Source organism: Anomaloglossus baeobatrachus, chromosome 5 (genome assembly GCF_048569485.1).
Source record: "Anomaloglossus baeobatrachus isolate aAnoBae1 chromosome 5, aAnoBae1.hap1, whole genome shotgun sequence".
Taxonomy (NCBI): Eukaryota; Metazoa; Chordata; class Amphibia; order Anura; family Aromobatidae; genus Anomaloglossus; species Anomaloglossus baeobatrachus.
Window position 1 is genome coordinate 546472919 of NC_134357.1, and position 22404 is coordinate 546495322.

A 22404-nucleotide genomic window follows, 5' to 3' on the forward strand; every position below is an offset into this window, starting at 1 on the left:
TCCTACACATCTTTCACAGAATATGGAATAGCCAGTTTCACTAATAACACTGACTTTGAGGTTTTAAGGAATCCACCCTATGTGGGTTCTAGTGTAATGTTCACACCTAGAAAAGGTTTTTTTTTTTTTTTTCTTTATATAATGATTTCTGTTTTCTTTTTTTCTTTTCAGAATAATTTGTCACTCCTATAAATTTTATATTTGTTATTCATTATTATCTATTAGTCTATATGTGAATTTGAGTTCTACTAAATATCTGTTATGTCACTGAATCAGTGGTTCCTCCCACTAGTTTTTTTTTTTTTTTTTTTCTTTCATCTAATGGGCGGTGCTCTCTGTTATCAGCTGTATATATATGTCTGACATCTTCATTTATGCTATACTATGTTGATGCACTGGTCCTGAAGAAGAGGTGTATCCTCGAAACGCGTAGACCGATGGAATAAAAGAATATGTTTATAACATCAACGTGCTACATCTTCATTTTGGCTGATGCGCGGCCTTTGTTGGCAATGGCAGAGTTCAAACGTTTTCTGTAAGTCTTCATAAGGTTGGCACACACTGTTGGTGGTATGTTGGCCCATTCCTCCATACAGATCTCCTCTAGAGCAGTGATGTTTTGGGCATGTTACTGGGCAACACAGACTTTCAACTCCCTTGAAAGGTTTTCTATGGGGTTGAGATCTGGCTAGGCCACTCCAGGACCTTCATATGCTTCTTTCAAAGCCCCTCCTTCGTTGCCCTGTCGGTGTGCTTGGGATCATTATCATGCTGAAATATCCAACCACGATTCATTTTCAATGCACTTGGTGATGTAAAGTTTACAATCAAAATCTCATGATACATGGCCCAATTCATTTTTTTATGTACACAAATCAGTCGTCCTGGTCCCTTTGCAGAGAAACAGCCCCAAAGCATGATGTTGCCACCCCATGCTTCACAGTAGGTATGGTGTTGATTGGATGCAACTGAGCATTCTGTCTCCTCCAAACACGATGAGTTGTGTTTCTACTAAACAGTTCTACTTTGGTTTCATCAGACCATACGACATTCTCCCAACACTCTTCTGTATAATCCAAATGCTCTCTAGCAAACTTCAGACGGATCCGGATATGTACTGGCTTAAGCAGGAGAACATGTCTGGCACTCCAGGATCTGAGTCCCTGGCGGCATAGTGTGTTACTGATAGTAGCCTTTTTACGGTGGTCCCAGCTCTATGCAGGTGATTCACTAGGTCCCCCCATGTGGTTCTGGGATTTTTGCTCACCGTTCTTGTGATCATTTTGACCCCGCGGGGTGAGATCTTGCGTGAAGCCCCAGATTGAGGGAGATTATCAGATGACCTTGTATGTCTTCCATTTTCTTATTATTGCTCCCACAGTTGATTTCATCACACCAAGCTGTTTGCCTATTGCAGATTCAGTCTTTCCAGCCTGTGGCAGGGCTACAATTTTGTTTCTGGTGTCCTTCGACAGCTATTTGGTCTTCACCATAGTGGAGTTTAGAGTGTGACTGTTTGAGTGTGACTAGATCAATATTATATTGAGAAACAATGTTTCTCTCAAATACCTTATGTTGGCAAAAGTGCCTGTGAGAAGCGCTATTGCAGACCGCTGTTCCCCGCTCCGTGACCACCGGGCTCTGTGACCTCGGGGATCCGGTGACGTCACGTCAAGTTCATGACACCGCGGCGGGCCGCAGTGTCCGTCAGTGACTGGGTATTGGGCTGTGATTCACCGCTCATCACAGCCCATCAGCTCCCTCCTCCCTCACAGCAAAGCACTGCAAGCAGAAGACACGCTGAGCTGTGACAAGCGGTGAAACACCGCCCACAGCTCAGTGAGTCAGGAAGACTGGGGCCGGCCGCAGGGATGTGATGTGTCCGGGACTAAACATGACGTCACTGGATCCCCGAGATCGCGGAGCCCGGGGGTCACAGAGTGGAGAACAGCGGTGCACAATAGCGCCTCTCACAGGCACTATTGCCAACATAAGGTATTTGAGAGAAACATTGTTTCTCAATATAATATCGATTTAGACAATAAAAAATATGGGTGAACCACCCCTTTAATTTGAACAATTCTGGGTAGAAGACAATGTTGTGATCTAGCGGCATAATGGTTATCACACAATTATGATATGTCTGGACAACACCACTGATAAAGCAGCCACAGCCGGTGACTGAGAAGAATCTGTGACTTCTCTGTATTTAGTGGTCACTACTCACCAGGGTAGTCATATGTAGGAATCTCCTCTTTACACCGCTCATCACCCCTCATATATGTCTCTGTAGTATTAATATGGGTCAGGTCTTCCCCCTGAAACAAATATTGTAAAAGTTACAGACAGATGGAGAAGTCCCATCTATGATCAGCTCTAATCCTGTCATCTCCACCGTTCTCATTACACAAGTATAAAACATATAATACTGGTGGATAAAACAAGACTGAGCACAAGACCTTCACAGCCGTCTACACATCATACGGAGATTTCATGACACCTTCTCTCCATCTACCTGATGGTCCTGAGGAACATCGGGATCTTCTTGTTTACAGTCCTGTGGAAGAAGAGGACGGGGACATCTCTCTGGTGTTGTCCTCTTACTGGATAGAACTGGAGGAAACACATACAGGGACTGAATTAATTCCTTACATACAGATAATTATAGGCTGTGTGTATTTAGTCCTGTCTATTACCTGGTGATGTGAGGGACTGGGGAACCTCTATCATCACGTCCTTGTACAGATCTTTGTGTCCTTCTAAATACTCCCACTCCTCCATGGAGAAACAGACGGCGACATCCTGACACCTTATTGAAACCTGACACATACAATGATACCGTCATCCCCTGATCCCTTTATAGCGTTACTGTATAATGTCCCAGCATTCCCAGCAGTGTCACCTCTCCAGTCAGCAGCTCAATTATCTTGTAGGTGAGTTCTAGGATCTTCTGGTCATTGATGTCCTCATGTATCGGGGGGTGAGGTGGAGGCCCCGTGATTGGGCTCCGGGTTCTTCCCCATCCCTCAGATACAGGGGCCTGACAGCGCTCACTAGAGGTCTTCTTCACTACTGTGTAATCCTGGTTATGGAGAGACACATTAATAAATCTTACTAAAGACATTTCCAAAGTCCTCACCTCTCCAGTTCTGTCCATCTGTTATTCCCATAGATAAGAATGATGGAATGTGACGTCATCAGAATCTCTCACCTCTCCAGTAAGCCGGAAGAGGATCTCTAGGGTGAGGTGTAATATCCTCTCTGCCATCTTGTCCCTGTCCTCGTACAGAAATTTGGGTCCTTCTAAATACTCCCACTCCTCCATGGAGAAATAGATGGTGACATCCTGACACCTTATAGAAACCTGACACATACAATGATACCGTCATCCCCGATCCCTTCATAGTGTTACTGTGTAATTTCCCAGCATTCCCAGCAGTGTCACCTCTCCAGTCAGCAGCTCAATCATCTTGTAGGCGAGTTCTAGGATCTTCTGGTCATTCATGTCCTCATGTATCGGGGGGTGAAGTGAAGGCCCCGTGATTCGGGTCAGGAGTCTTCCCCATCCCTCAGACACAGGGTCCTGACAGCGCTCACTAGAGGTCTTCTTCACTACTGTGTAATCCTGGTTATGGAGAGACACAGTAATAAATCTCACTACAGACATTTCCAGAGTCCTCACCTCTCCAGTTCTGTCCATCTGTTTTCCCATAGATAAGAATGATGTAATGTGACGTCATCAGAATCTCTCACCTCTCCAGTAAGCCGGAACAGGATCTCTAGGGTGAGGTGTAATATCCTCTCCACCATCTTGTCCCTGTCCATATCCATCCTTGAGAAGTAAATCAGAAAAATTCTCTACATATAGAAAATTCCCACTGAGGGGATCAGATATTGTAGGGACCTGAATGGGGAGAAGATAATGATGTACCATCATAAAGAATCCACTGTAATAATACAATTACTGGAGATAATAAACGGAAACATATGAGGATATATACGTTAAGATTAAGAGTATCAAACACACCGCAGGCCTGTGGCCACCTTGATAATCACGGCCTGTGCAGGAGGACGCTGCATTCAGTGCTTTATTTCAGATGACTGACTTGCAGGCGCTGCGTAGAGACAAGTTCTGTGCACAGGTAGTCCACTGACAGCTGCTGTCCAATCAGAGGCAAGCAACTGATGTCATACGCATCAGCTGCTGCCTCTGATTGGTCGGCGGCTGCCATTGAAATAGCTGTGCACAGAGCTTGTCTCTATGCAGTGCCTACAAATCAGTTATCTGAAATAAAGTGCTGAATGCGATTGCCCCCCTGCACCGGCCGTAATCATCAAGGGGGCTGCGGGCAGCAAGAAGCAGGAAAGAAGACACTGTGGAACACAAGATAGGTGAGAAAAATTGTTTGGTTTTTTTTTGTGTGTGTCTGTGTGTGTATATGTGTGAAGGATGGCACAGTAGGTGACACTTCTAAAGGATGAGGCATTGCTATAAGAAGAGGACCAGGAAAGGGAACATCACTACAAGAAGAACACCAGCACGGGCACATTACTAAAAGGGTACAATGATGGGCACATTACTACATGACGGGGACAAGGATGGGCACATTACTACAGGATGGGGCAAGGATAGGTATATTACTACAGGATTGGGCAAGGATGGGCACATTACTCACAGGATGGGGCACAATGATGGGCACATTTCTACAGGATGGGGCAATGATGACCACATTACTACAGGATGGGGACAAGAATGAGCACATTACTGCAGGATGAGGCAAAGATAGGCACATTGCTAGAGGATGGGGACAAGGATGAGCACATTACTACAGGATGGGGACAAGAATGAGCACATTACTACAGGATGGGGACAAGGATGGGACACATTACTACAGAATAGCGAACATGATGGGGATATTGCTACGCGATGGGGACAATGATGGGGCACATTACTACAAGAGGACAAGGATGGACACATTTCTACAGAATTAGACCAAGATGAGACACATTTCTACAAGAAGTGGAACAGGATGGGGGACATTACTAAAAGATGAGGACCAGGATGGGAACATTACTACAAGATGTTGGCCAAAATTACTATATGGTACTAATTATAAGACTTTATTATTTACAAGAAGGGGATAAAAAAAATAAAGTAGGATTTATTTATTTTACCATTAAAAATGCTTTTTTTTTAACCCCTTCACCCCCGGCCACTAAAACACCCTAATGACCGGGCCATTTTTTGCAATTCTGACCAGTGTCACTTTGACAGGTTATAACTCTGGAACGCTTCAACGGATCCTGGCGATTCTGAGATTGTTTTTTCGTGACATATTGTACTTCATGTCAGTGGTAAATTTAGGCCGATATGTTTTGCGTTTATTTGTGAAAATTTAGGAAATTTGGCGAAAATTTTGAAAATTTCGCAAATTTCAAACTTTGAAAATTTATGCCCATAAATCTGAGAGATATGTCACACAAAATAGTTACTAAATAACATTTCCCACTTGTCTACTTTACATCAGCGCAATTTTCGAAACAATTTTTTTTTCCGTTAGGAAGTTAGAAGGGGTCAAAGGTCATCAGCAAATTCTCATTTTTCCAACAAAATTTACAAAATAATTTTTTTTAGGGACCACATTACATTTGAGGTGACTTTGAGAGGCCTAGGTGACAGAAAATACCCAAAAGTGACCCCATTCTAAAAACTACACCCCTCACACTGCTCAAAACCACATCCAATAAGTTTATTAACCCTTTAGGTGCTTCACAGGAACTAAAGCAATGTGGAAGGAAAAAATGAAAATTTTACTTTTTAACACAAAAATGTTACTTTAGCCATAAAATTTTCATTTTTACAAGGGAGAAAAGAGAAAGTACACAATACAATTTATTGTGCATGTTCTCCTGAGTACGCTGATACCCCATATGTGGTAAAAATCAATTGTTTGGGCGCACGGCAGAGCTCGGAAGGGAAGGAGCGCCATTTGAATTTTTGAACGCAAAATTAGCTGCACTCATTAGCGGACGCCATGTCGGGTTTGAAGACCCCCTGAGGTGCCTAAACAATGGAGCTCCCCCACAAGTGACCCCATTTTGGAAACTAGAGGCCTCAAATAATTTTTCTAGATGTTTGGTGAGCACTTTGAACCCCTGGGGGCTTCACAAAAGTTTATAGCGTTGAGCCGTGAAAAGAAAAAAAATTTTTTTTTACCACAAAACGGTTGCTTCAACTAGGTAGCTTTTTTTTTCACAAGGGTAACAGGAAAAAATGCACCATAAAATGTATTGTGCATTTTCTCCTGAGTACGCAGATACCTCATATGTGGTGGAAATCAAATGTTTGGACACACAGCAGTGCTCGGAAGGCAAGGAGCGCCATTTGAATTTTTGAGTGCAAAATTAGCTGCACCTCTTAGCGGACGTTATGTCGGGTTTGAAGACCCCCTGAGGTGCCTAAACAATGGAGCTCCCCCACAAGTGACCCCATTTTGGAAACTAGAGCCCTCAAATAATTGTTCTAGATGTTTGGTGAGCACTTTGAACACCTGGGGGCTTCACAGAAGTTTATAGCGTTGAGCCGTGAAAAGAAAACATTTTTTTTTACCACAAAACGGTTGCTTCAACTAGGTAGCTTTTTTTTTCACAAGGCTATCAGGAAAAAATGCACCATAAAATGTATTGTGCATTTTCTCCTGAGTACGCAGATACCTCATATGTGGTGGAAAGTAATTGTTTGGGCGCATGGCGGGGCTCAGAAGAGAAGGAGCGCCATTTGACAGCAAAATTGGTTGGAATCATTAGCGGACGCCATGTCACGTTTGGAGACCCCCTATGGTGCCTAAACAGTGGAGCTCCCCCACAAGTGACACCATTTTGGAAACTAGAGCCCTCAAATAATTTTTCTAGATGTTTGGTGAGCACTTTGAACACCTGGGGGCTTCACAGAAGTTTATAGCGTTGAGCCGTGAAAAGAAAAAAATTTTTTTTTACCACAAAACGGTTGCTTCAACTAGGTAGCTTTTTTTTTCACAAGGGTATCAGGAAAAAATGCACCATAAAACGTATTGTGCAATTTCTCCTGAGTACGCAGATACCTCATATGTGGTGGAAAGTAATTGTTTGAGCGCAAGGCGGGGCTCAGAAGAGAAGGAGCGCCATTTGACTTTTCAAACGCACAGACGCGGTGCACTGATCGGCCGCTGCAGGATGCACGGTCGGATGCGATAAAAAAAAGCGTCGGGGATACGTAAAAAAAAAAGTCACGCCAAAAATTGACCATGGATGCAGATACGTTATGTGCATCCCTGATCAGCGCTTGGCGGGATGCACGGACGGATGCGATACAAAAAGCGTCGCAAATACGGAAAAAAGTCACGCCAAAAATTGAGCAGGGATGCCGATCCGTTATCTGCATCCCTAATCAGCGCTCGGCGGGACGCACGGACGGATGCGATACAAAAAGCGTCGTGAATACGGAAAAAAGTCACGCCAAAAATTGACCATGGATGCAGATACGTTATGTGCATCCCTGATCAGCGCTTGGCGGGACGCACGGACGGATGCGATACAAAAAGCGTCGGGGATACGGAAAAAAAAGTCACGCCAAAAATTGAGCAGGGATGCCGATCCGTTATCTGCATCCCTGATCAGCGCTTGGCGGGACGCACGGACGGATGCGATACAAAAAGCGTCGGGGATACGGAAAAAAAAGTCACGCCAAAAATTGAGCAGGGATGCCGATCCATTATCTGCATCCCTGATCAGCGCTTGGCGGGACGCATGGACGGATGCGATACAAAAAGCGTCGGGGATACGGAAAAAAAAGTCACGCCAAAAATTGAGCAGGGATGCCGATCCGTTATCTGCATTCCTGATCAGCGCTTGGCGGGACGCACGGACGGATGAGGTGTAAAAATGGACAGGGGATACGGAAAAAAAAAAAAAAAAAAGTTATACTCACAGTACCCAGAGGACTAGCAGGAGGATCACTGACCAGAAGAGCTGCAGAGGAACAGATGGCAGAGAGATGGACAGCTTTACAGGAGCAGCAGGCAGATCAGCAGAATGCCCAGGAAGGACCCAGCGATGGACGCAGATGTGATCAGGCCGGTGAAGACAGGTAAGAGGACGTCGGGGGAGAGCAGAGGGGGAGAGATTGGCCACGGCAATCAAATGAAGTTTAGGCAGTAAAATTACGTCCCTGGTCGTTAAGTCACGTTAAAATAGGACGTAATTTTACTGCCCGCGGTCGTGAAGGGGTTAATATATATATATTTTTTTATATATGTATATATATATATATATATATATATATTTATATGAACAAAAAAGTGCATGCTTGTTATAATAAGCAAGCGAAAAATGTTCAAAAACAGTGATTCACAGGTGTGTATAAAAAAATATAATGGTACCACTAAAAATGTCACTTGGCCTTGCAAAGAATGCGACCCCCAAATTACCTTTTTTTCTATTTGCAGCCCATATACCCAGCCAAGTTGAGACCCCTGGTGTAGGTGTAGATAATTTATTCTCTCGTGTCTCATACAGACTGGAACATAAGTTAAATTACTGACTTAGGCTACTTTCACACATCAGTTTTTTGCCATCAGGTTCAATCCGGAAAAAAACGGGTAAAACGGATCCAGTACCGCATCCGTTTTTTCCCCATAGACTTGCATTGTTACCGGATTGTACCGGATGGCTTTGCGGTGCATCCGTTTTTTTCCGGATGCGGCAAAATAAATAAATGCGGCGGCCGGAGGCAACGTAGCTTGCAACGTTTTTTTGTCTGGCAAAAAAAACGCATCGCGCCGGATCCGGCGCGATACGGCGTGTTTTACAATAGAAGCCTATGGACGCCGGATCCGGCGTAATGCGGTAAAAAACGGATGCGGCCGCCGGATCCGTTTTTGTTAACTGCGCATGCACCAATGTAATTAACAAAACGGATCCAGCCAAAAACCGGACGAAAAGGATGCAAAAACGGATGCAAACCGTATCCACCGGATCCGTTTTTTAACGGATCCGGCATAACGGATCCGTTAAAAAAACGGATCCGGTGGATACGGTTTTCACTTTTTTTTCAGGATCCGTTGGATCAGGAAAAAAAAGGACTGTGCCTGAATACAGAAAACTGATGTGTGAAAGTAGCCTAAGACATCTCCTCCATGCTCCCAATCACTGGCTAGCTTGGCCACTGCTCCAGCAACTGAATGGCTGTAGGAATCAGAAGTTCTATGGGACAGGCCAGGAAATACAGAGACTGGCAGGACACCCAAGCAGCGATGGTATTTTTATTATTTCACAACATTTTGTTTACGCTACCTTGTAAAGCTCCCATACACATGGGAGCTGAAACCTCTCATTTCAGGGGCAATTAGTTTACTAACATATGTGATGGTCTCAAGACAGATGATGTCAGATGAACGAAGGATGTGTCATGCTGAAATTCAGAAGTTGATTTGTTTTTTCTTCGTGGAGATTATCCTTTGCTAGAGGAACCTGCCAATTGGTCTCTCATGGAGACCACAGTAAATCCTGGCTGAGTAGAACAGTTGTCTGTGCCTTAAAGGGAAGGTGTTGGCCGAAAAAAAAAAAAATTTCAATACCTGAAAATATGTAAAGTATTAATGTTTTAATGTTTTGTTTAAATATTATTATTTGTTTTTAATTGAGCAAAGTAAAAAAAATGAAAAAGTTTGATATTTTCTACTCTTAAACACTAGGGGGAACAGCTGCTGAAATCCTACTGCAGAACTACTGTAGAACTAGCTCACATTACAACTGCAGTAAAAGTGGGCAGAATATGTTCTCCTGTGTGTGATGTCACTGCTCCCCCTCCCAATCTGGGTGTTTCCAAAAGGATAGGGGAAGATGAAGTTTAGGATCACAGTGCAGAGCCATTTTGTTGGTGACCACAAATGTCTAAGGTGTCACCAAGGACAGCTGCATAGTATTCCCCACATGGCGCTCTGCACGCCTCAGTCCAACAATGCTCTACCGCATGCATGCCTACCCACAATATTCTGCCACAAGCATGCCCGCAATGCTCTGCCACATGCATGCCCGCTATGCTCTGCCACATACATGCCCGCAGTGCTCTGCCACACACATGCACACACACAATGCTCTGCCACATGCACACGCGCAATGCTCTGTCACATATATGCCCGCAATGCTCTGCCACACGCACACACACTGCTCTGCCACACGCCTGCACACACACAATGCTCTGCCACATGCACGCCCGTAATGCTCTTCTGCACGCACATACACAATGCTCTGCCACATGCACACGCGCAATGCTCTGTCACATATATGCCCGCAATGCTCTGCCACACGCACACACACTGCTCTGCCACACGCCTGCACACACACAATGCTCTGCCACATGCATGCCCGTAATGCTCTGCTACATACATGCACACAATGCTCTGCCACATGCACGCCCGCAATACTCTGCTCCACGCATGCACACAATACTCTGCCACACGCATGCCCGCAATGCTCCGTCACACGCCTGCCTGCAATGCTCTGCCACACGAACGCACAGATGCCCGTCCGCAATATTCTGCATGCATGCACTACCACATCCAATGTTCTGCATGCACACACGCAATGCTCTGCATGCACGCACGCCCACATGTATTGTTCTGCATGCATGCCTACAATGCTCTGCATGCACGCACGCATTGCTCTGTATGTATGCACGCAATGCTCTGCATGCACGGACGCCCACATGCAATGCTCTGCCACACGTATGCACGCCCACAATGCTCTGCAACACATACACCCGCTATGCTCTGCCACATATACGCCAGCAATGCTCTGCCACATGCACACACACACAATGCTCTGCCACATACACATGCACGCAATCCTGTGCCACACACATGCCCACACACAATCCTCAGCCACATGCATGCCCGCAATGCTCTGCCACATGCATGCACACAGTGTGTGTGTGTGTGTGTGTGTGTCAAGTGTGTATATACTGTGTGTGTGACCGAGCACCCAGCATGGGGGGTATGGAGCCAGTGTGTGTGTATACTATATACCTTGTATTGTGTGTATATACGGTGTGTGTGACCGAGCTGCATGAGGGCGGCAGAACCAGTGTGTGTATATATACTACATACCGTGTGTACTGTTTGTATATATACTGTGTGTGTGACCGAGCAGCATGAGGGAGGCGTAGCCAGTGTGTGTATATACTATATACTGTGTGTACTGTGTGTGTATATACTGTGTGTGTGACCGAGCAGCATGAAGGCAGCGGAACCAGTGTGTATACACTATATACTGTGTGTACTGTGTGTATATGCTGTGTGTGTGACCGAGCACGCACCATGAGGGTGGCTGCGGCAAGGAGAGTGGGGGTTGGAGGGTAGTGGCGGCGCAGGGAGGGGAGAGCAGGGGGGGGGGCTATTGGAGATGGTATTGGCGGGGGGAGGGGCACCGATACTCACACAGGCGGATGGGTGACAGGGGAAAAGTGCAGCATACAACATATGCTGTGAGCTGCACAAAGATGGCGCCAATCTCCTTCCTCTGCTGTGAGCTGGACAGCCCAGGGGGCGCGTCCATTTCACAGCAGACGCCTTCTCTATGTTACAGTATAGGGTCAGAGTCCGACAAAGGTCTTCTATGCCCAGGGGGCTGCCATAAAGGAGGTGAGTAACTGTCGTTACAAATACCAAATCCATGATGGCAGCCCCAGTGCTTCAGTAAAACTAGAATTAAATAAAAAGTAACTAAACAGTGAGTTTAATTTTGTATTAAACATACTTGATTTCATAATCACTAATATTAATACAAAAATAAAAAACGCGACTCCTTCCCTTTAAGTAGCTAGTGCCTCTCAGCGATAGGCTGAGAGGTACTTCCAGGAAATGACATGCCTGCCCTTTCAGAGCCATGCTCACACATGGAGGACCATGGGGAAGCAAGGCAGGAGGTGCAGGCCGCAGCGGTGAGTGAGTCGGCGTCTCTGGTAGGGAGAGAAAGAGCAGTGCAAGGCTGCCAATGCTACAATAACTTTGTAATCCCCCCAAAAAAAGATGGACACACAAGAAAAACATTTTTACACTCCCCGAAACTTTCCCACATTTACCATATTATTTAAAAAAATATAAAAAAAAATGTGGCACCACTGTAGTCCACAGAATCAGTCACAGTCCAAACAAGGATATCTGAAAAAAAAAACCACGCAAACATACATAGAGAAATAAAACAAGACTTTTGTCATGATTGACTCCTGGCTCAGCTGGAGCTGAGCCTTTTTTTTAGTTTCACTTCTGATGCAAGTCACGTTAGGGGTTAATCCTTTCTGCCTCGTTCTGGAGGTCAGGCTGCTTTATTAGGGCACTGTTTCTCTTGGACTTCGCCAGTGATACTTCTGGCTCTGCTGTGTTCTGCTCTTGAGTGACCTGTTGTCTGCCCTGCCCACTCCTGACCTCCGTGTTCACCTGACCTGTTAACCTCATCTGTTGTCTGTTTCCATCAGTGTCTCTCCCGCTGTCTCCCTGTTTGTTCCTTTTCTGTTTACCTTTATTCTGTCTTGTCTTCCCACTCCCCCTCGCTTCTAGGGTCTGATTTCCCGGCTACTGACTATTTGCTTCCCTCCGACTACGTTTAGACTTTGCCCTTGTGTACTTACAAGACCTCATGTTGTGACACGGCTTTCTGACGATTCTACTGCCATCTGGTGGGCTTGACTAGTATTACCTCTGCTAGGGAATTATTCCCTGCTCATACGTTTCCTCCACGTTTACGCCCCCTAGTGGTTTACCAGCTAACTACCTTCTCAGATAGTTTCAGGAATCCTCTCAGTCCCACATTACTGCGCTGTACTGCTATTGTACATCTTAGAGTACAGCGTGACATTATCACTGGCCCTTACATTTTTACCCCTATGGATCCGTTACGTATCATTACGGATCAGATGTCTAATTTGACTCAAATGATCCAGGACTTATCCATTGAGCATAGAGCCCTAGCCTCTTCCCATACTCAACTCTAGGGGGAGCTTGCTGCTGCAGTAAAGGCTTTCCAGGATTCCATGACTCAATCACAGCCCGGTCCCGTAGATGTATCATTCTATTCTCCAGAACCCACGGTCATGCTCCCGGATAAGTTTTCCGGAGAGAAGGAGAGGTTTCACACGTTTCGGGAGAGCTGTAAATTACTTTTTTCTCTTAGACCCCGTTCCTCTGGGGATGATAGTCAGCGGGTGGGGATAATAATTTCCTTGCTTAGGGAGGGACCTCAGACTTGGGCCTTTTCTTTACCTCCAACAGCCCCTGAGCGTATGTCTGTGGATAGGTTTTTTGACGCCCTAGGACTTCTTTATGATGAACCGGACCGGGTCATGGTGGCAGAGGACAGGATCATGGGTCTCTCTCAGGGTAGACGCACTGCAGAGTGGTATTGTTCTGAGTTCAGGCAGTGGTGTACGACGGTTTCCTGGTATGATTCTGCTCTGAGATGCCAGTTTAGGAGAGAGCTCTCTGATCATCTCAAGGAAGCTCTGGCCCTTCATCCTCCACCCAGTTCTTTGGAGGAGGCCATGACCCAGGCAGTACGGATGGATCGGAGGTTGCGGGAGAGAGGAGTGACCCTGCGGGAAACCTCATTATGCCCGGTCAAAGCTGAGGTTGTTTCACTTGCGGAGCCCATGGAGGTCAGTGCCACAGATTCCAAGGAGAAGGAGAGGAGACGACGACGGGAGTGGAAATTGTGTTTCTACTGTGGAAGTCCGGGACATTGGAGGAAGGACTGTCCTACCTGTCCTCCTGCTACTAAACCGTCGGGAAACGCTTAGGTCTGGGTGATGTTCGAGGAGGTCACCCAGACCCTCAGGTACCCTTTTCCTCTTTCCAAAAAATTTTGCTTGAGGTGGAACTTGTAATAGGAGACTGTTGTATTCCAGCCTATGCTGTCGTGGACTGTGGTTCCTCCATGAACTTCATTGACTCCAGTCTGGTTTCCAAAGCTAAGATAGGGACAGTTAGGCTAGAGACTCCGGTTCACATTATTGCTATTGATAGGACACCATTGTCACGAAATGTGGTTGAATTTGTCTGTGAGGAATTTTTGCTTAAACTGGCCCGGAACGCACTGCCATGAAAAACTACATATCCGATAGTTTACGTAAGGGACACATCCGTCATTCTGTCTCGCCTGTTGCTGCTGGGTTCTTCTTTTGTTAAGAAGAAGGATGGTGACCTACGCCCTTGCCTCGATTTTCGGGAACTTAATAAGATCACGGTGAGAAATACCTATCCACTTCCACTCATCCCGGACCTCTATAATCAGTTATCTGGAGCTAAATGGTTCTCCAAGCTTGATCTCAGGGGAGCCTATAACCTCATTCGCATTCAGGAAGGGGATGAGTGGAAAACGGCATTCCTTACTTCAGAGGGCCTTTTTGAAAACTTGGTCATGCCTTTCGGCCTTACTAATGCTCCTGTTTCAGAATTTTATGAATGATATTTTCTCTGAATTTATTGGCCGTTTTATGGTTGTGTACCTAGATGATATTCTTGTCTTCTCGTCCAACAAAGAGTCTCATATTGATCATATAAGTACAATACTTCATAGGTTACGGGAGAATTCCCTATTTGCTAAACCTGAAAAATGTACTTTTTGTGTCCAAGAAATCACAATTCTAGGTTTTATTCTGTCTGCTGATGGTTTTCGGATGGATCCCAGAAAAGTACAAGCCATTTATAATTGGGTGCAACCCAGAGACCTCAAGGGTCTGCAGCGTTTTCTGGGTTTTGCCAATTATTACAGGAAATTTATTAAAGGGTTTTCTCAAGTGGTCAAGCCACTCACGGATCTCACCCGCAAGGGGGCTGATCTTAGGGAGTGGTCACCGCAGGCGATAGAAGCATTTCTGAGGTTAAAGGAATGTTTTATGACTGCTCCTGTACTTGTTCAACCTGACCTCTCTCAGCCGTTTATTGTGGAGGTTGATGCTTCAGAGGTGAGTGTGGGGGCGGTGCTCTCCCAAGGACCCGCTACTTTAATTTAAGACCGTGTGCCTTCTTCTCCAAAAAATTTTCTTCTGCTGAGAAGAATTATGATGTGGGGAATCGAGAGTTGTTGGCCATAAAGTTGGCCTTCGAAGAATGGAGGCATTTTTTGGAGGGGGCTGTTCATCGGATCACTGTTATTACGGACCATAAAAACCTGTCTTACATCGAGTCTGCTAAACGGTTGACTCCTAGACAGGCTAGGTGGTCACTTTTTTTTTCCCGTTTTCACTTTTCCATTACTTTTCAGCCCGGTTCTAAGAATGTTAAGGCGGATGCGTTATCTCACAGTTTGGATCCGTTTTCACCTCCCGAACCTCCTTCCTCCATTCTTCCTGTTATGGTTAATATTTTATATTAAGTTAGATTATCATTTAAGCAATTTATATATCTATATATCTTTGATAATTTTGTACTTTTATATTAGCTTCATAAGTGTTATTCATAAAAGCAATAACACAGGGTGTACTCTTTGTTATAAAGATGCTTTTGTCTCAAATGTCTTTGTTAATGAATGTCCAGAAAACTGGACAGAACTAGACTTTTAGGAATGCAGCAGGATCCATCATTTACGATCTTGTTTTTGTCAACCTATATACCCATTTAAGGTAATCTATTAAGTCATGCCCCTTTCTTTGTGACAGTAATAAAACTAGTGTCTTGGGCATCTGAGAGCCAGACAAGCCTAGCACACTGACACAATTGGCTGTGTGTGTGTCCTTGTTCTCCAATCGATCGACCAACTTGTTTTAGTTAACACTGGCAAACGTGTGAGACCATTTGTCTTTCTCCTATAGCTTTTTTTGTATAGCAAGGTTTCCACGACATTCCTCATGGGGTAGTCGTTGCTGTTTTATCCTCCGGATTGGAGGCTGAGATTCGTGTTGCACAGGCATTGGCCCCTCCTTCATTGCCCGATGCCAAATTGTTTGTTCCTGTCCAGTTTCGATTACGGGTTCTCCAGGAATTTCATGACTGTGTGCTTGGTGGTCATCCGGGGGTCTCAGCTACTCGTAAGGCTATTGCCAGGTTGTTTTGGTGGCCCTCTATGTACTCCGATGTCGCCGTGTTTGTGACTGCTTGTGATGCGTGTGCACGTGCTAAAGTTCCCCATAACCGGCCGGCCGGGGAATTAGTGCCCTTACCAATTCCAGATAAAATCCATGGACAAATGAGTCCAGGGCCTATCACTAATTTACCTGTTTCCGCTGGCAAGACTGTTGTTTGGGTGGTGGTGGACAGATTCAGCAAACAGGCGCATTTTGTTCCCTTGTCGGGATTACCTAATGCTGAGACTCTGTCCAAATTGTTTATTGAACAGGTGGTTAGATTGATGGCATCCCTGTTAACATTGTGTCCGACAGGGGGGTTCAGTTTGTTTCCAAATTTTGGAGAGCATTTTGTAGACGGCTGGGAATTGAGTTGTCCTTTTCTTCATCTTACCATCCCGAGACCAATGGGCAGACTGAGAGAACTAATCAGTCATTGGAACAAATTCTGCGGTGTCTGGCTACGTCTCAGCAGGACGATTGGTGTTCCTCACTGCCTATGGTTGAGTTTGCTTTCAATACCCGGGTCCATCAGTCCACGGGTACTACTCCATTTTTTTGTAACTATGGATACCATCCCCATTTTGGTGAATTTTCCAGACTTGATTCTGGGTGTCCTGGGGCTGATTCTGCAGTTCAGCAGTTGGAGGAGGTTTGGAGGGAGGTCCGGCATAATGTTGAGGTGGCTTTAGGGCAGCAAAAGCGCTTTGCTGAAATGAGACGATCGGTAGGATTTAATTTTCAGGTGGGGAATAAAGTTTGGTTGTCTACCAAAAACATTCGTCTGAGAATTCCTTCCACTAAGTTGGGTCCAAAATTTATTGGTCCGTATGAGATCATCGAGATTGTCAACCCAGTGGCTTTTCGTCTGCGGTTACCGCAGTCCTTTCGCATTTCTAATGTGTTTCACAAATCTCTGCTCAAGCCTTTTGTTCCTTCTGTTTCCGAGTGTCCTCACCCCCCTCCTCCCGTTTCGGTGGATGGTCAGATGGAACATGAGATTGAGCGCATCATCGATTCTCGGCGGGTCCGTAGTTTGCTTCAGTACTTGGTATATTGGAGGGGTTACGGACCGGAGGAGCGATCCTGGGTTCCGGCACAATCTGTCCATGCTGACCGACTTACTCGTGCCTTTCATAGAAGGTTTCCTGGGAAACCTGGGGGTCCGGTGGCCCCCCTTGAGCAGGGGGTACTGTCATGATTGACTCCTGGCTCAGCTGGAGCTGAGCCTTTTTTTTAGTTTCACTTCTGATGCAAGTCACGTTAGGGGTTAATCCTTTCTGCCTCGTTCTGGAGGTCAGGCTGCTTTATTAGGGCAGTGTATCTCTTGGACTTCGCCGATGATACTTCTGGCTCTGCTGTGTTCTGCTCTTGAGTGACCTGTTATCTGCCCTGCCCCCTCCTGACCTCCATGTTCACCTGACCTGTTAACCTCCTCTGTTGTCTGTTTCCATCAGTGTCTCTCCTGCTGTCTCCCTGTTCGCTCCTTATCTGTTTACCTTTATTCTGTCTTGTCTTCCCACTCCTCCTCGCTTCTAGGCTCTGATTATTTACTTCCCTCCGACTACGTTTAGACTTTGCCCTTGTGTACTTACAAGACCTCATGTTGTGACACGGCTTTCTGACGATTCTACTGCCATCTGATGGGGTTGACTAGTATTACCTCTGCTAGGGAATTCCCTGCTCATACGTTTCCTCTACTTTTACGCCCCCTAGTGGTTTACCAGCTAACTACCTTCTCAGATAGTTTCAGGAATCCTCTCAGTCCCACATTACTGCGCTGTACTGCTATTGTACATCTTAGAGTACAGCGTGACAACTTTATTCAAAAGTAAAAAAAAAAAAACCCAGCTAGTCAGACGTAGTAGAGGGATTCAGACAAACAAAGTCTAGCTTCATTCTGACATTCTATAGACTTTGCTTACAGGCACTTCTGGGTCACGCTGTGTGGCGCCCCTGCGGCTCCAGTCGCCACAGAGTATTGCACCTTAATTTAGGTGCGGTATTCACCTCGGGTAAGGAGGGAGTTAATCACCGGTGTTCCATATTCACACTTTACCTTTACAGCTTATGAGCCTTCTCACTGGGGAGCTGTGCTAGGGTAGGTAGGGGGTTGGCCATCACGAAGCATGGGAATTTCCCGGTCACTAGGACAACCACCTGGGGGGCGGGTTCCACTTGGGGTAGAAGTAGGAGCAACTTCACACAATCACCAGTCAGTCTACCCAGAACTTCAGTTCTGGGACACGACACCATCTTCTCTTCATTTTTTTCTTCTAGTGGCCTAGGCTTGGAGCAGAACGCTCAGCCCAGGTTTCTCACTACTGGAGGGGCAACTCTTACAAAGAACATTTTCCAAACACCGGTGACTTCTTCCAACTTATCCGAGGTCGACGGAGCCCATCACAGCAACTGGGCTACTTAAAGAACTGTGAGTAAAGACACCTGGAACCGCAGCAGCCGACTAAGACTCTTTTTACTGGCGCCCCACACCTCACCCCCAACGGCCACCGCCACCAATACAACTACTCCCCTCATCATCCTACCCGGGACCCGCTTCACCTGTGGGGAGTAACACTATCTCTGCTGCTATTACCATCCGCCCCAGAGAACAGCGACAGCAGTGGGAGCTAATCCTTGGCCGCATACCACAGGTGGCGTCACGACATTCCTAACCTCCACCTCATCATCCCCCATTTATTGTGGACACCTCGGGGCACAAAACCGGGCAGGCTAAATCGACATCCCCGACCTCCGCATCGGCCCGGTGACTAGTGAAAACAGGTACAAGACCCGACCTGGACCCCCTGGATGCTACACTGTGCTGTGTGAGACCCTGCACCTCTGATAAGCAGTGACATTGGTAATGTTACCGCTGTTCAGGGTCTCCAGGTCACGCTGTGCTGCGCTTGACTAGGCGACTCTGATGAGCGGTAAAGTCAATGATATCATTACTCAAACGCTGGGTCACGCAAAACGTAACTCAGAATGACCTGAAGCGGCAACCCTGAGCATCTCTAACATTACTGATGTCATTGCTCAGCAGATAGCCGGGTCTCACGCAGCACAGCAAGATCTGGAATTCCCTGTAAGCAAAGCCTATGGAGTGTCAGCACAATGTTCTATAGACTTTATTCCTTGGATTCGCACTGGACTATGTTGAACTAGCTGGGAAATTTGTTTTGAATAAACTGATGAAGGAGGGTAAGTGTCTTGTTTTATTTTTCTATGTTTTAATGTTTGTGGGGGTTTTCAGACATCCTTTTGGGCCAAGGGCAGGAAAACGGACAAGGACCGAGGGCAGGAAAAGGGCAGAGACTGAGGGCAGGAAAGGGGCCGAGGACCGAGGGCAGGAAAAGTGCCGAGGACTGAGGGCAGGAAAGGGGCCGAGGACCGAGGGCAGGAAAAGTGCCGAGGACCGAGGGCAGGAAAAGTGCCGAGGACCGAGGGCAGGAAAAGTGCCGAGGACTGAGGGCAGGAAAGGGGCCGAGGACCGAGGGCAGGAAAAGTGCCGAGGACCGATGGAAGAAAGGGGCCGAGGACTGAGGGCAGGAAAGGGGCCGAGGACTGAGGGCAGAAAGGGGCCGAGGACTGAAGGCAGGAAGGGGCCGAGGACTGAGGGCAGGAAAGGGGCCGAGAACGGAGGGCAGGAAAGGGGCCGAGAACGGAGGGCCAAAAAGCGGCCGAGAACTGAGGGCAGGAAAGGGGCCGAGGACCGAGGGTAGGAAAGGGACCGAGGACCGAGGGCAGGAAAAGTGCCGAGGACCGAGGGCGGAAAGGGGTCGAGGAGTGAGGGAAGAAAGGTGCCGAGGACTGAGGGCAGGAAAGGGGCCGAGGACTGAGGGCAGGAAAGGGGCCAAGGACTGAGGGCATGAAAGGGGCCAAGGACTGAGGGCAGGAAAGGGGCCAAGGACTGAGGGCAGGAAAGGGGCCAAGGACTGAGGGCAGGAAAGGGGCCGAGGACTGAGGGCAGAAAGGGGCCGAGGACTGAGGGCAGGAAAGGGGCCGAGAACGGAGGGCCAAAAAGGGGCCGAGAACTGAGGGCAGGAAAGGGGCCGAGGACCGAGGGCAGGAAAGGGACCGAGGGCAGGGACCGAGGACTGAGGGCAGAAAGGGGCCGAGGACTGAGGGCAGAAAGGGGCCGGGGACTGAGGGCAGAAAGGGGCCGGGGACTGAGGGCAGAAAGGGGCCGGGGACTGAGGGCAGAAAGGGACTGAGGATTGAGGGCAGGAAAGGGGCCGAGAATGGAGGGCCAAAAAGGGGCCGAGAACTGAGGGCAGGAAAGGGGCCGAGAACTGAGGGCAGGAAAGGGGCCGAGAACTGAGGGCAGGAAAGGGGCCGAGGACCGAGGGTAGGAAAGGGACCGAGGGCTGGAAAAGTGCTGAGGACTGAGGGCGGAAAGGGGTCGAGGACTGAGGGCGGAAAGGGGTCGAGGACTGAGGGCAGGAAAGGGGCCGAGGACTGAGGGCAGAAAGGGGCCGAGGACTGAGGGCAGACGGGTTTCTTCACTTCCGTCCTCTCATAGTTGGGGCGTCTGTATCTATCAGAGGAAAAGGAACAAAGACCTCACGATTCATATAAATCAGCAAGAGGAAAACACCAAGAAAGTGTCCGAGCTGAAGGGGTTAATGCCCCCTGCCCCAGTAATGGGGAATCTCCACTCACCTCCTCCTGCAGAGCAGCACACTAGATATATGGCTGCTCTGTGCTTCCAGGACCTGTGATGTCACATGGAGGGGAGGAGTCAGGGGTCACATGATCAGTTTCCTCAGTGTATATAAAGAGTGAGCTCTGCGGTGATATCTGGAGTGAAGTTTCTACATGGACATGGCTGCTTAGTCAGTTACGTTTCCAGCATTATTCGCTCCTCACTTCTCTCACTATTCCCTCGCGCCACCTTTTCTAGGCAGTTTTATGTGTGGAATGTAATATGTTATTTTCCTTGCTATAAACACGACACAACTGAGGTAATTATTACCAGTAATTGGACGTCTACTATATGGCGGCATTATATTTTTGAACGTCCTTTTATTCTATTCATTTTTAAACTGGTTTAGTTGAAGATTATACAACATAACAAAGTTACATCGTAGAACAAAAGAACAATCAGCATTTCTCATTGTTTATTAATATTGTCTGACAAGCTAACCTTTGCCATTGGCATACCATGGGTCTAATATTTTAACCAATAGCATAAAACACCAAATATCACATTTTAATCATGCGAGAATATTCCTCATCGCCTGGGGACTAATGTGAGTCAAAGGAGAATCAAACCAAGGCTTCCATATCTTATCGAATTTTTTATGTAACACTCTCTCCTTGGAAGCGGCAGTATTTACCATATTAAACCAGTGTAAATTTGGGTGGTCTATCTATCTATATCATGGCTATAACCTTACAAGTCAAAATCAGTGTTTCCAAGAGAAGAAAGCGAGGGTGGTGAGGCCAGGTTGTCTCTTAAGGATCCCTAATAAATACACCTTAGGGCAGAGTAAAGGGGGTGTTAAACGCAGCAATATCGCTTGTGAAAGCACCCACCCCCATCGTTTGTGCGTCCCGGGCAAATCGCTGCTCGTGGCGCACAATATCATTCGGAGCCGTCACATGGACTTACCTGCCTAGACATTGCTGTTGCCGGCGAACCACCTCCTTTCTAAGCGGCCGCCCAATAGAAGCGGAGGGGCGGAGATGAGTGGGACGTAACATCCCGCCCACCTCCTTCCTTCCGCATTGCCGGCGGCCGCAAGTAAGCTGCAGTTCGTCGTTCTCGAGGTGTCACACGTAGCGATGTGTGATGCCTCGGAAACGACAAACAACCAGCGTGCTCAACAATCAACGTTTTTTTAAAAAGGAAAGACGTGTCAACGATGGACGATATAGTGAGTATTTTCCATCGTTAACGGCCGTTCGTGCGTGTCACACGCAACGACGTCGCTAACGATGGCGGATGTGCGTCAAGGAATCCGTGACCCCAGCGATATATCGTTAGATACGTCGCTGCGTGTGACGGGGACTTAATACAGGGAACTGTATAATCTTGAGGATAGCTATGCTCTTTTATCTAAAGTCTGCAACAGGAGGACAACGCCACATCAGGTGTATAAAATCTTCCCCACACCTATGGCAATCTGCAGTGGTAGATCTAACCATTTTATATAACCTGCTAGATGTCAAGTAACATTGATGGACTATATATCTATTGGATTAGTATGTTATTAATTGCCGGTGGAACATATTGTGTGGAGGTGAAGGGCTTGCTTCAATCCTCCTCCAATAGGGTGGGTATTACTGTTCTTCATTTGGCCTCA

The 22404-nt window shown here is 46.8% G+C and overlaps 1 protein-coding gene across 2 annotated transcripts in view; it reads right to left on the reverse strand.

The window, feature by feature from the left end:
* The window catches only part of LOC142312237 (uncharacterized), a 52006-nt gene extending 31193 nt beyond the window's left edge, over window positions 1-20813 (reverse strand). Inside the window, exons 1-8 of one of the 2 annotated variants that reach the window (XM_075351153.1) lie at window positions 20759-20813; window positions 3754-3904; window positions 3446-3625; window positions 3212-3364; window positions 2903-3082; window positions 2697-2820; window positions 2516-2613; window positions 2228-2318 (exon numbers count right to left, since the gene is read on the reverse strand). In XM_075351153.1, the coding sequence (XP_075207268.1) occupies window positions 2228-2318; window positions 2516-2613; window positions 2697-2820; window positions 2903-3082; window positions 3212-3364; window positions 3446-3625; window positions 3754-3831 (904 nt within the window). In that variant the 5' untranslated portion in view covers window positions 3832-3904; window positions 20759-20813. The remainder of the gene's footprint in view (window positions 1-2227; window positions 2319-2515; window positions 2614-2696; window positions 2821-2902; window positions 3083-3211; window positions 3365-3445; window positions 3626-3753; window positions 3905-20758) is intronic. The other variant, XM_075351154.1, reaches the window with a different exon arrangement.
* Between the last annotated feature and the right edge of the window lie 1591 nt (window positions 20814-22404).